The sequence below is a fragment of the Budorcas taxicolor genome, chromosome 5, assembly GCF_023091745.1.
Source record: "Budorcas taxicolor isolate Tak-1 chromosome 5, Takin1.1, whole genome shotgun sequence".
Classification (NCBI taxonomy): Eukaryota; Metazoa; Chordata; class Mammalia; order Artiodactyla; family Bovidae; genus Budorcas; species Budorcas taxicolor.
The window spans coordinates 78,943,744-78,956,858 of NC_068914.1; the positions used below are offsets into that span (position 1 = coordinate 78,943,744).

At 31.7% G+C, this 13,115-nt stretch overlaps 1 protein-coding gene across 1 annotated transcript in view; it reads left to right on the top strand.

Annotated features, from left to right (window-relative positions):
• The first annotated feature begins 346 nt into the window (after positions 1–346).
• The window catches only part of SCAF11 (SR-related CTD associated factor 11), a 52,436-nt gene continuing 39,667 nt past the window's right edge, over positions 347–13,115 (top strand). Inside the window, exons 1-3 of the mRNA XM_052639770.1 lie at positions 347–423; positions 2,944–3,101; positions 12,305–12,382. Of these exons, the coding sequence (XP_052495730.1) occupies positions 363–423; positions 2,944–3,101; positions 12,305–12,382 (297 nt within the window). The 5' untranslated portion in view covers positions 347–362. The remainder of the gene's footprint in view (positions 424–2,943; positions 3,102–12,304; positions 12,383–13,115) is intronic.

Here is a 13,115-nt window from a genome sequence, read left to right on the forward strand (position 1 = left end):
TAAGCTTCTTAAAATACATAACCTATCAACTTCAATAAAAACTCCAGTCTAAACTGATGTCTTTTCTCTAAGCTCCAATTGTATTCATGTCTGTACCACAAAATTTATCATGAGTCTTTGTTACTTAATACCTGTATAAGGCTTCTCCTTTCAGAAAGACTGTGCTTGGTGGCAGGGAGTATAAAAGTATACTGGATTATCCAGAAAATTTACTGACTTGATTCATATTTTATTTTTTTATGTGTAAAATAATTTCTTAGAGTTTGGGATTTAAAAAAATTAATTATGTATATTATGTGTACGAGGCAAACATAAAAATTCTGTTATCATTCATCCTGTAGGAAATCCTTTTTCAAGGAGAAATGAAGAAGAAAACTATATATACTCTAAATGTGAGTGATCAGGACTATGAAGATATGCAAGGTAACTTAATTTTTATAAAGCTTTTGTGTTGAAAGCAAAACATAGTGTTTCCAAACTGTTAGCACATATTTTTTTGTTTACATATTTTCGTTGTTCTTAAACTCTGAAATAGCTGTCTAAATAGAAAGTGCACACTTGTTTTTTTTTTTTACTCTTCTCATGCCTTGTTGCAATCAGTCAGGGTTTTTAGTTCATTGAACTCTTTTTATTCTTAAATTTTTGCTCCCTGCTGATTTCAGAATGACATTTTTTTTGTTCAAATTTTTTATCATTATTGTCTTCTTTTTGTTTGTTTGTTTTTTTCTATTCTCTTTTTTCTTTCTGAAAAACAAAACAAAAAACTTTGCTTTAGTGAAAGTCTGGAGAAGGCAATGGCACCCCACTCCAGCACTCTTGCCTGGAAAATCCCAGGGACGGAGAAGCCTGGTGGGCTGCAGTACATGGGGTCGTGAAGAGTCGGACACGACTGAGCGACTTCCCTTTCACTTTTCACTTTCATGCATTGGAGAAGGAAATGGCAACCCACTCCAGTGTTCTTGCCTGGAGAATCCCAGGGACGGGGGCCGTCTGTGGGATTGCATAGAGTCGGACACGACTGAAATGACTTAGCAGCAGCAGCACCAGTGAAAGTCTATTGGTGGTAAATGCTTAAGTGGTTTTAAATTTTATCCTCTTCTGAGGTTTTCAAAGAATGATAGTACAATTCTGGATTGATAGTTATTTTGTCTCTTAGCACTCCGAAGTTTTGTTTTTTTCCCCTGTTTGGGCTGTTTTCTAGTTTTCTTACTAGCTGTCAAGAAATGTCCTTTCAAGTTAATTGTCATTCCCTTGTAGATAATCTGTCTTTTTCCTCTTTTTGGTTTTAAGATGTTTTTTTCATCTTTGATGTTGTACAGTTTGGCAACATTGTTTCTAAATGTGAATTATTTTTTTTTTTCTCCTATTTAGTATACCTTGTGTGTCCTTTATCTGTTGGATTGTGTTTTTTATTTGTTTTATCATTTCTTAGCCATTACTACTTTAACTGTTGCCTGCCGTTTACTCTCTTCTTCTGAACCTCAGTTAATGTATTAGACTTTGTTCTGACCTCATTTTCCAAACTCCCTTTCACAGATTACATCTCCTTTTCTGTTTCTTACAGTCTGGGTAGTTTCTTCAGTTTTTCAGTTCTTCTAGTTCATAGATATTTTTTTCTTCTCTGTCTAATCTACTGTTTAGCGAACTCTAGGAGATAGCAAGGACAGAGAAACCTGATGTGCTACAGTCCATGGGGTTGCAAAGAGGCAGACACAACTTAGCAGCTAAACAACAAAAATGTAGCATTTGAAAGTTCTAATGTTTGAAGCCAGTGGATATCTAAATAAATTTATGATGAATATAGTATGTAAAATATAAAAATAAATTTAAGCACATTCTTGTTTCTGCTGATTCTTACTTAAGTCAACTTTTTTTCTTTGGCTTGGTGATGTTTGATTATGAGGTGTGGAATCATGAGGGCCTAAATTAGGGATGTTTTCATTCAGAGGATTTATATGTATTTGTTTTTTTTTCTGAACCCATGCTGGGACCACTTTAACCCCATGTGAGGGTCTTGGCTTAAAAGGGGAATCTCCTAGGGTCAGTTTCCCTACCTGGGTTGGTCCTAAAGGTTAGTCTCCAGATCTAAACACTAGTATGAACATGTGTTCTCAGGGTGATCTCAGCTTTTCCATTTGCTTGGCATATACTGGTCACATTTCAGCTGACTGTTTCTTCATTTTTGTTTTACTTTATGTCACATCTTGGAGTTTCTTTCACTTTTGAGCAAGCACTGCTTGCTGCTTGTGTGTTGGTTACATTGCTGGTAGGTGTTTAAATGAGTACAAACCCTAAGGGGTATAATTTTTGGCTGTATCTATTCAGATTACAGATGTACAGACACATTGGTCTATAAATCCATTTTTAAGAATTTATCCTACTGATATACTGTTAAAAGTGGGAAATAAGTTTTTCATTGTTTGCAGTAGCCAAAGGTTGAAAACAAGCGATTGTCCCATCTTTAGATTGAAACAACAACAAAAACTCAAACTGGTGTGTATGGTATTCTAGCATTTGTCTGAAGAAGGAGGTTTAAAAGAATATGTATTAGGATTTGCGTGTCTGTGCATTCCATTATGTCTTTGGAAGAACACAGAACAAGCTTAACAGTTGTTACTTGTTGTGTTGAGTGGAACTGAATACATAGAGATGGATTTGCTTGGGAGATTTGTTACTATAACCTTTTTTAAATTTTTAAATATTTGAACTATATGATTATTGTTTTAAAATTAAATTCATGAAAAATTCTTTTCACTCCTCCTTAAATTTAAATTACTAAACATTGGAGGTATTGTGCTCAAGAAGTTTGTTTCTTATACTGTATCTAATTGCTTTGTAGAAGGAGGGCCCTTTAGAGTATTGAGTCCATCATACTACCAGAAACATAAATCATTTGATCTAGAGAAACTGAAAGCATATATGACTGACTGCTTTACTTTATAGGTGAAGAAAACAAAGATAATATTGCTACCACTGGTGTGTTGTACAGTGAAGCTGATAGATGTCCAATATGTCTCAGTTGCCTGTTAGAGAAGGAAATTGGTTTTCCAGAAAGCTGTAATCATGTCTTCTGCTTGACCTGTATTCTTAAATGGGCAGAGGTGAGTCTAAATATTAAATATTATTGTATTTTAATTCCCTAGCATGATTTCATTCTACCTACAGCCTTGATACTGCCTTTCATAAATTATTTCACAGTAATGTGTTTTTTTCCACTTAGGACAAATGTCTCTGTATTGCTCCAATTTTGTTAAATATTCTCTTCTAAATTTTATATATTCAGCTTTTTGTGCTTTTGTAATACAAAAATTATAAATGCATACCTTAAAATTATTGGAAAATAGGTATTTTTTTCTGGTAGAAACACAGTAATTCATCTTCAGTGTTCTTGACCCTCTTGTGATTATATCTGCTTACTACTAATAATGCTTTCTCTCTGCTTTGTGTTTTATATTTTTCAGAGAATTTTTATATAGATTATTAAATTACTTCCTTATATCCGCCTTGTGGGATAACCAGAACAGATGTAACAGTGTCTTTCCATTTTACAGATGAGGAAACTTGGATTCTGTGTTCTATAATTTGGCCAAGGTCTCATAGCTTAAGAGGCAGAAATAAATTTATAGCTGCATTTTCTAATTCCCATATTATGAACTAATTTAAAAGTTAGAGATATTATTGAGGTTCTTCATAGATAGTAAATGATTGAGAAATAGAAAAATTTGGGACTTTTAATGTATTATGTTGATACAGTTTGTGCCAAGTAGATCATAATACTACTGTACAGTGAGTATTCATTATGAGCCCTATAGTTATGAATTGTGAAATGAAAACTTGTCACACAGATCATGCTATATTTTTTGAGTTAGTAATTTGTCAGTGTGTAAAAGTAAAGGAAATAAAGCTTAAAAATATTTTTAGTATTAGCTGCATTCAGTTTGTTGTCCTTAAGCACATTAGAATTAATTGCCTTTTGCATAATTGGGGTTTCACAGTTCTGTGTCTTACCTATATTTCATTAATAGTGTGGAAAAGGTAACATAACTATACTGACTATGGCCAAGTTCTTGGGGGAGGAAAAACGGATTTGTTATACCATTTGAATTCATAACAGTATACTTGAAACAGTTCTAATTAGATAAAAGTCTAAACTGGTCTTCGGCAAGAAAGGACTCAGGATAGGTGAAAATGTATTTTGGGAAAAAATCTTTTGAGTTTAATTACTTAGTGTAATTCTGAACAGTCCTGTGTGTTTGCAGGAGTGTTTACTAATGAAATGAGAATGCATATTTTTCTCTGCCACCCAACTAATGATTTCATCTGTGTTAAATTTGTGCACCACGGTTTGCTCTGTGATTAGCTATCTTAAAAATAGAAGCATTTTTGCTTCCAGTAGAGAAACAGTTACTAGATAGGCAGAAGTCTTCAATTTGATGCTTTTTGTAAGATTATATGCAGTGACCACATTATTGGGAGGTTCAACAACCGTGATTTGAGTGTGTGTTTTTTCTCTGGAGATTAGAATATATAAAATAGACTTGATTCACCTCCTTCATTACACTACATGTATTTTTGATACAACCATTAGCTTTATCATGGTGTACAAGTTCAGGTTTCTCTAGAGTGTGAATCTTAAAGTGGTACTACTAGGTTGTAGACTATGTACATGTTCAGCTCTACTAAATAGTGCTAAACTTGTCTGTTTTTAAACTCTTGCTGAATATTTTTAGGTTGAAAATACTTGGTTACATACATAATGTTTTCTTTCTTGTTTTGTGTTACTTTGGATATAAACATTTTATTGAAGCAAATTGCTTTAAAAAGAAAATACTTATCTGCTGTACTACCATTAATTGTGTTAGAGAGTATGGGAATTGCGATATTGTTTAAACAAAAGTAGTTAACTTTGAAAGTAGAGAATAAACAGAATATTTTGAATTATTTCATTGTCTATAATGGGAATAGCATACATCAATTAAATAAGCCATTTAAGTTGAGCAGTAACAAGAACACAGTCTTCTAATAAAATGTTCAGTGTAAACAATAAATGAATACTGGTTAACAACTCACTTAGGATTTGAACTAAATATTCAGTTTGAATCTTTTATTGGTATGATAAAAAATTAGATATGTTGAGGTATATAAGTGCTTTGACAAATAGAAACAGATTTCATATTCACTAGTGTAGTTATTCATGACCATTAGTTATTAAGATATCTCTTCTCATTTTCCTCAGCCTCCTTCTGTTCTTAAAAAGAGGCATGTAGTTTACTTTGGATTTTGGTTTTAGCAATGTGTCCATATTGAGTCTCTTAGTAACTGGCCAGGCTTGTGCTAATAAGGCTTTCATACATATTCTTTCATTTAAATTACTGCGTTAATGGTTATTTGTTATTCAGGGCAAGGATCCTGAACTCTTAATTTGTTTCTAAATACTTCAAGAGATAGCCTGAAATAAAAATACTTTTTAAAAATTGACCCATAGTTTTAAATGTTACTAATGTTCACTTCTAGTAGGAAGTTAGAAATCAAAAGTGAGATTTACAGTGATTGGAAATCTACGTAAGAAAAAAGTACAAAATGTATTCTGGGTCACCTTCCTAGTCTTCTCTGGCTTTCAGAAGTTCTGCTGAGCTATCTTGAGATTTGTACCCAAGATTCACTAAAGTATGATTAGGAACTGTTACCAAGAACCAAGAAGATCTCATTTATTTACTGTCACCATAATATTTTAGGCATTGAAGAAATTCTCCATAAGAAACAAGGATAATTAAAGCATATAATAGTCTAGTATATTTATTTTGGACACACTCCTGGAATTTCTTGTGTTAAAATCCCTACATCCAAAGTCACTATTAGTTTCAATTTCTTTAAGCTCTAAAATTTTGATTCTGTGGTTATTTAAAACAAAAGCTAGATGAGGACTTTAAAGTGAGTAAGAAACTGAATTTAGTTGCTGGATATTTCATAGCATCTACTTTACCTAGGGCAGAAAGATTAAGAATAATGGAAATGATGATCTTCATGGCCCACAGCCTAATGGCTTCCTATTAGGGACACTAGAAGAAATTGAAATTAAACATGTCTACTCTACTCTATGTTTAATTTCAAGGATCTCAAGAGATGGTAAGCCTGTTGGTTTATAAAATAAAAATGATGATTTTGAAATAGAATATTAATCTAAACAAAGACATAGTAATTGGCACGTTAAGAAAGTTGAAATTCTTGCTATTTTAAATCATCAGTATTAGAACTGAGAATCTGGAACTAAAGAATCAATACATTAAACTTTACCAGCTACTTAGAAAGTTAAGTATTTTTACTGTGAGCAAAAATGCAGTCTAAACATATTGAGGATATTTAGTTTACACCTAAGTTTAATATTGATTAGTTTGCACATTTTAAAGAAAGTAGATAACTAGAAAGGTGAAAGCTAGAGTAGTTTGACGCATGGCTATAGTATTCACAGCCAGTCATAATTATGATACTCAATAGACAATAGGGTAAGCTACACACACACACACACACACACACACACATGTTAAGAAAATAAGATTTATGGTTTGACAGGTTGTCAAGAAGTGGTTAAAATTTTGACCTTTAAAAGGTTAAAGTTTGAGGACTTGGAAACATTTCATGTTTGACTTGTTTAAGGTTTTTTTTGTTTTTTGTTTTTTAAACTCTATCTAAAGGAATATGCGATATTATGATTAGGAGGTTTTTGATATCCATTGGGGTTCTTTTCACTTTAAAGTAATGTAACTATTCCCCTTATTTTTTAAGTAATTATTAAATGTGATTAACTTTCCTACTATAAACAAATTATCCTCCCTCAACTTGCTGACAGCTTCAGTTTGAGAAAATAAGGTTAATGAAATAAAAATTTGACAATTGGCAAGGGTATGTTTTCTCATGAGACTAGAAATGAAGAGTCTTACTGTGTTGATATATGGTTCTTGAAGAAGTCAGACAACAGTGTTCAATGCAGACAGGTGAGGAGTATATTTTTGAATTAATACCAAAAAAATCAAAATATGACTAGTTGGCTGATATGACTACTGATGTGTTTTATACAGATGTTCCCTTAAGCAGTGGGTGGAAAAATTAATATGTCATTCTGATGATTAGATTATTGTTTGGTAACATAATTCAGCAAAGTTTTATTATCTGGATTTTCCCAATAGTTTTTGCTAAAATTTAATCTTTCTTTATTCCTGAACTAAACCAAATCTTTAAGTAGTTCTCAGTGAACAATAATTTAAACATATCTGAGGAGCACTACCATTAGTCCTTATCTTTATAAAGCATTGTTTAGTACATTAATTCATTTAATTATTGCAACTTATACAGTAGGTGATTCAGGGCTGTCTGTCTTCATCCTTAAAGTAGATTATAGAGGTTGCTAGTTCTGACTTCTCCAGAACTTGAATTTGTGACTGATTATTCCAAATTCCCCGTTGTTTTCACTCTGTAGGTTAATTCTTTGGTATAACCTTTGGAAAAAAAAGAATATGTTTATATTGTGAATGCTCATATCCAAAGCATATATATAATAGATTTTCATTTAATATTCTATTTTTACCAGTTGGATGTATATTTGTGTATAGTCTTAATTTTAAATGTCAGAATTTGTAAAATGATTTATATTGATAGTTTATGGGATTTCCTCTTTTTGTGCTAGAAAAAGGAAGTCCTAACTATTAAATGTCAAAAGAGATAAAGATTAAAAGTAATTCTATCCAACTGTTCTAATACATGTTTAAGAAAATGAAAGTTTCTTTTGAGTAGTTAGAGAAACTGTTTTCTTGCTGTTAATTTTATCACTGACAGTCATTTGTCTTGTGGGGATACATTCCTGAAAGTGGGTTATAAAGAACCATAGTTTCATTAATATGCATTGACAAGGACTGTCTTGAAAGAACTGGTTAAATGTGGTAGTGTATATGTAGGCTGACTCCAGGTGAGCATTTTCATCAGGGGTCCAGACTACGTATCTTGGGACCATCAAGGCGAAAGGATAGGCCCTGGTGAATGGCTTTAAAATAAGCATCAACCTGTGATAGTGTAATTCCTAAATCACTTTTGTTGATTTTGAACTGGAGTTTTATATAATATGCTCTATTTAATAGTAAGAGAGATTGGTGTTTTAGAGATTCCCATGGACAGACAAACCTACCTAAAGCATAGGTACTGAGATTTAGTCTTTAAGCATTTACCTTTAACACTTGCTTCTCTCTCTCTAGGAGGGGCTATCGGTAGGCAGCCTTTGTGATTGAGGATAGAGCAGCAGCAGGAAGCAAGAAATATTAGAAATCAAGAATCCTGAATTCCCAAATAAGGAAGGTTTCCTGTCCTTACATTTAAATATGGGTTTGTCTGAGCTGGGAATTTACAACGCTTCAGAATACTAGGGTATGTTTTACTGAAATCATTAGGAAGATTATTTTTTCTATTGAAATCGCCTCCTTAACTGCTATAACTTTACTAGAGAGCATTCACAGTAAAATGTATGCTCTGTTCTTATAATACACGTTACATTGTAAAGTAGTGATCAGATTCTGTTCATTTAGTAGCTGTATCACAAAGTTGAATGATATTCTATTACTTTGACTGTGAAACTAATTAAATTAGATACTTTAAAAATTGTTAAAATAGAAGTCATTGTCAGTTAAAATAGGTGAATAATTAAAGAGTATGTATATATATATAGACTCAAAATGGTGAATAACCAAAGTGTATTAATTTTTGTTGTAAAATTTGGGATGATTTTCTTCAGAATTAAAAATACATTAAAGCAGAATTAAGTGTATTTTTAAATTTCATTAGTTTTAAATGTGAATTTTTAAAACTACACAACTTAAAAACTAAATTAGTTATTTTAGTGACACAAACTCAAGATTAGAATACCTGAGAATTTCTGAATATCTGCTGGATTATGAGGATGAAGAACACTCAGGAATGCTTTAAAGTTAGGCCAGTGCAAACCATTATTTAAAACCTTTTTTCCCTGTTAAAGCTATTTGATCATCATAGATATATATTTTATGCTTTAGTGTCTATTAATGATGGTGTTTTTGAGCTTTAGCATATGCTGATATAAGGTACTCTTATAGTTTCCTTAGAGTATACATTAAGGAAAAATTAAAGATCCACTTAATTTTAAAAATCTGTTTCATTTTTTTTTTCGTTTAATTCTTCTTTAATCACTGTTCACTGAAGTATGCTGTGAAGACTTAGGATAACTGAATTTTCTGTTTCCCCTTTGCTAAACTGCTTTAAGGTCAGAAATAGATATTATGATTTGTCAGTAGCCATAGCAAAAGATATTTTGTCTATTTTAGATAGCTTATTTTCTCATATATGCTTTTTAAAAAAAAAAATCTGGGGAGGATAACCTGTTTTTAAGAATTTTTTCTAATGGCTAAGCCTGAGCCAAAGAAAATCTATTATTTTCTAGTGTTAACTAGATTATCTTTAAGAATTATAAGTATATACAGATTATCTTAATATATAGCAGTAGTTTTCCAAACTACTACTTTTTATTGTTGTTTTTTTCTGTTTGTTTTTTAAATAGCAGTGAAACCCTTTCTTCACATGAAACCTTACACATATCCATGACAATTATGCTTACAGAAAAAAGAACAAAACCAAAATCTTACTTAAAACTCTTTATTATCTGTAAGAGATCAAAATGGAATGACTCAGGTTAGAACTCTGATACTCTGAACATGGTAAAGGAAAGACTGCCATTTAGCTGATGTCAGCAGAGGAAATTTAATAATGAAGAAAATGAGATGGTGTAATTTCAGAGTTTTAGAAAGGTTTGGTCTATCTGACTTATATCTGATATTTAAATTCCTTTAACACAGTGACTATTTTTGGATTGTAGTGTTACAACTTGAAATATATAAAAATAGTTTAATGTCCATATATGTCATGAACTTTGAAAAGTCCAATTAAAACATCATTAATAATTCTTGTCTCTTGCATGTATATGTACATCATATTGTGAGTTTTCATTAGTGAACCAAGCTTTTTTATTATTAGTGCTATAAAGCCAGTTGACGTTTGGAAGACTTTACATAATGCTCAGTGTATGCCATTAATTCCTGCAGAAACCTCAGAGATTATTATTATCATCCCCATTTTCACAAAAGAGACATAGAAAGGCTGTGTAATTTGCTTAACATTAAACATGAGGAAATGGCAGCCCACTCCAGTATTGCCTGGAAAAATCCTGTGGACAGGAGTCTGGCGGGCTATAGTCCATGGGGTCACAAAGAGTTGGATGTGACTGAGCATCTAAGCACACGCATGCATAGACAGGGCAGAATATGAAAATAGACAGTAAATCCAGAGCCCTTACACATCTATTTTAATAGTTTTTTTTTAAATGAAGGAAGCAAAATTTTATTATTATTTCTAAATATGCCTTTAAAATAGAAAATGCATTTTGAAACTTCAGTAAAAGTAAGTACTTGAAGATTTCCACGATAGAGTATTCTTTTGAGTTATAAATGTGTTATTACAACTTCTAGGCTAAGACATTTTATGCAGTAAATGCTAATATAAAGAACAGTCACACAGTTATGATGCTGAGTTCTTTGAACTAGATTTGTTATTTGCAATGCATTATTTAAAAGGTATGGGCAGCTTTGTTGCTCCTTGTAGTGGTTTTTTAAGGTCAAATTTTTCTGAAGGGAAAGTAATAGCATCCTAAATCCATGGTACTTGGAAGTAAGCTGAGGTGGGTTCTACCAATCTGAACTGACTTAATATAGTAAGGAAGGTCACATTTCCTAATTCAGATAGGGTGTAAAGCATTTAATCAAGGCCTCTCTACTTAGGAAAAGAAAAATCACTTTCTAGCAGGGTAGTAAAAAGTAATTCAGTTTATGTTTGGCTGCTCCCAAAGTAACTCACAAGCTTTTGTGAAAATGTATTATATGATCAAGGGCCACACACATTCTGTTGTGCTTGCACTTGGTTTATCTTGGTTTGTGCCAAAGTCAAGAAAAGCAAAATCACATTTTTCCACTAGGGAATATAGGATTATTTATCAAAACTTGATTACTGTCTTTTCTTTTAGACTATTACTATTAAGTTGTTAGAATCCTGATTTACTTTAATAACCGTAGGTATTAAAATATAACATTTTAGTATGGGCTTCATAGACTGCAGAAAGTTCCCTTTTACCCTAGTAGATGACATACTTTATCTTAAAATATTTAAATAATGTAAACCTTTCCCTATATAAACATTTAATAATACTACCAGAGAAACTGTTAATTAAGAGTTGACGCATATTAATTTTGAAAGTACAGGAAATAATACTTGTCAAAATAAAGATTTAGAATTACAGAGTGGGCAGAGGACAATTTTTCTTAATCTATAAAGAAAGCCTAATGCAGTTTGTAAAAGAACAGCAAACTAATAAAGTTAGGCAAAAGGCATGAATACATGGTTTAAAGAAAAGGATCGTTTAAGAGCCCTTAAATATGAAAATATTTTCAACTTATGTAAAAGATATAAATTGAAACTGGTATGACATACATATTAAGAATGGGGTAGCTGTGAAATAGTAATATGAGCCAATCTAAGAATTACCAATCTAAGATAGGTAATTAAGAGAAATACAACATTCAGTTTAGCATCTGAATTTTATATTTAAAAGATACAATGTGTTATGTATAAACACTGATATCTCCAAAAAGATATGTAAGAAACTACTTCTGAAAAGGGTACCTATGTGACTGAGGGAGGAGTGGAGAAGTCTTTCCTTTTCTTCATATCTACTTTTTTTTTCCTTTTAAATTGCTGGTGCAGCTGCTTATTCAAGATTTCTTTGGGGGGAAATATTGGCTTAGAATATTAAAATCTGTGAGGGACCTGTCCAAGCCATTCCTTTTACAGCTTATTTAGGATTTCTCAAGTGCTTTGGATCACAGAACTAATGATTTCAGCCCAGCTTCCTTTCATTGTAGCTGTAGTTCTCAACTGGGGAGCAGGTCTTAATAGGTATTATCTTGATAACAGCTATCTTCTTTTTCTTGTTCATTGTATTCCACTTATTTAGCATACAGTACTTGCTCAGTAAATCTTTGAATGAATTTTTTAAAACTACAGTATTTATTTGTGACATGACACAGATAGAAAGTGTTTCATCTTTATCTTTGAAAGAAAAAAAAATTGTTTTTCTGTTGTTTCCTATTCCAGTGAAAAACTTACCATAAATGTTATAGTTTAATTTGGACCTATTTTAAAGAGACATTTGTAAAGTTATAATTTGTTAATGATTTTTCAGACACTTCCTTCATGTCCTATTGACCGGAAACCTTTTCAGGCGGTGTTTAAATTCAGTGTATCAGAAGGTTGTGTTAAGGTAAGGCTTAGAGTTTATTTTGCGGAATGAACTGTGTAAACTTAATTGAGATGATTTTGCTTTAATAGATACGTGAATGTATTTGTGAATTAACTAAATTTAATGTGTTTAGTTTCCATTAAAAAAATGAATGGGATATTAGATTCAGAGACAAACCCCCACAAAAAAGTCCAAAGTACCTGAAAATTATGTTTTCATGAAAAGCATATAATGTTGAGAAGATTAAACAAGTAAAATTAAATATAAAATGGTGTCTTTGTTCTTAAGTGCTGGTGGTACTTGAAGGAAACGGTTTAATTGGAGAAAAATGTGGGACTTTGTGAAAATCTTGAGAAGGACGAGAAGGACTTCTCACAGTTTCATAGTTGTTATGGGCAGATAACTTCTCTTTTGTTAAGTACAATTTTATTGTAATGCTTAATCTTGATCACATTCTTGAGATGCACACATCACACTCATGTTATTTGATTATGAACCATGATTTATGATTTGTATTCACATTTATTTTTGGCTTACCAAAAAAAGAAAGAAATAGAAATAATTTTCCTAAATTGATGAATAAAAAATGAAAAGTGGAAAAGAGAGTAAGTAGCAAGTAAAGTGAAATGTATGGTAAAGAGATTTCTTGATGTTATTGCTGATAAATCAAGAATGGTATTGTAAAAATGAAAGTTAAAAATGAAGATATACAATATATATAAATGATGTCATTAATGGGAAAGACAAACTTCCC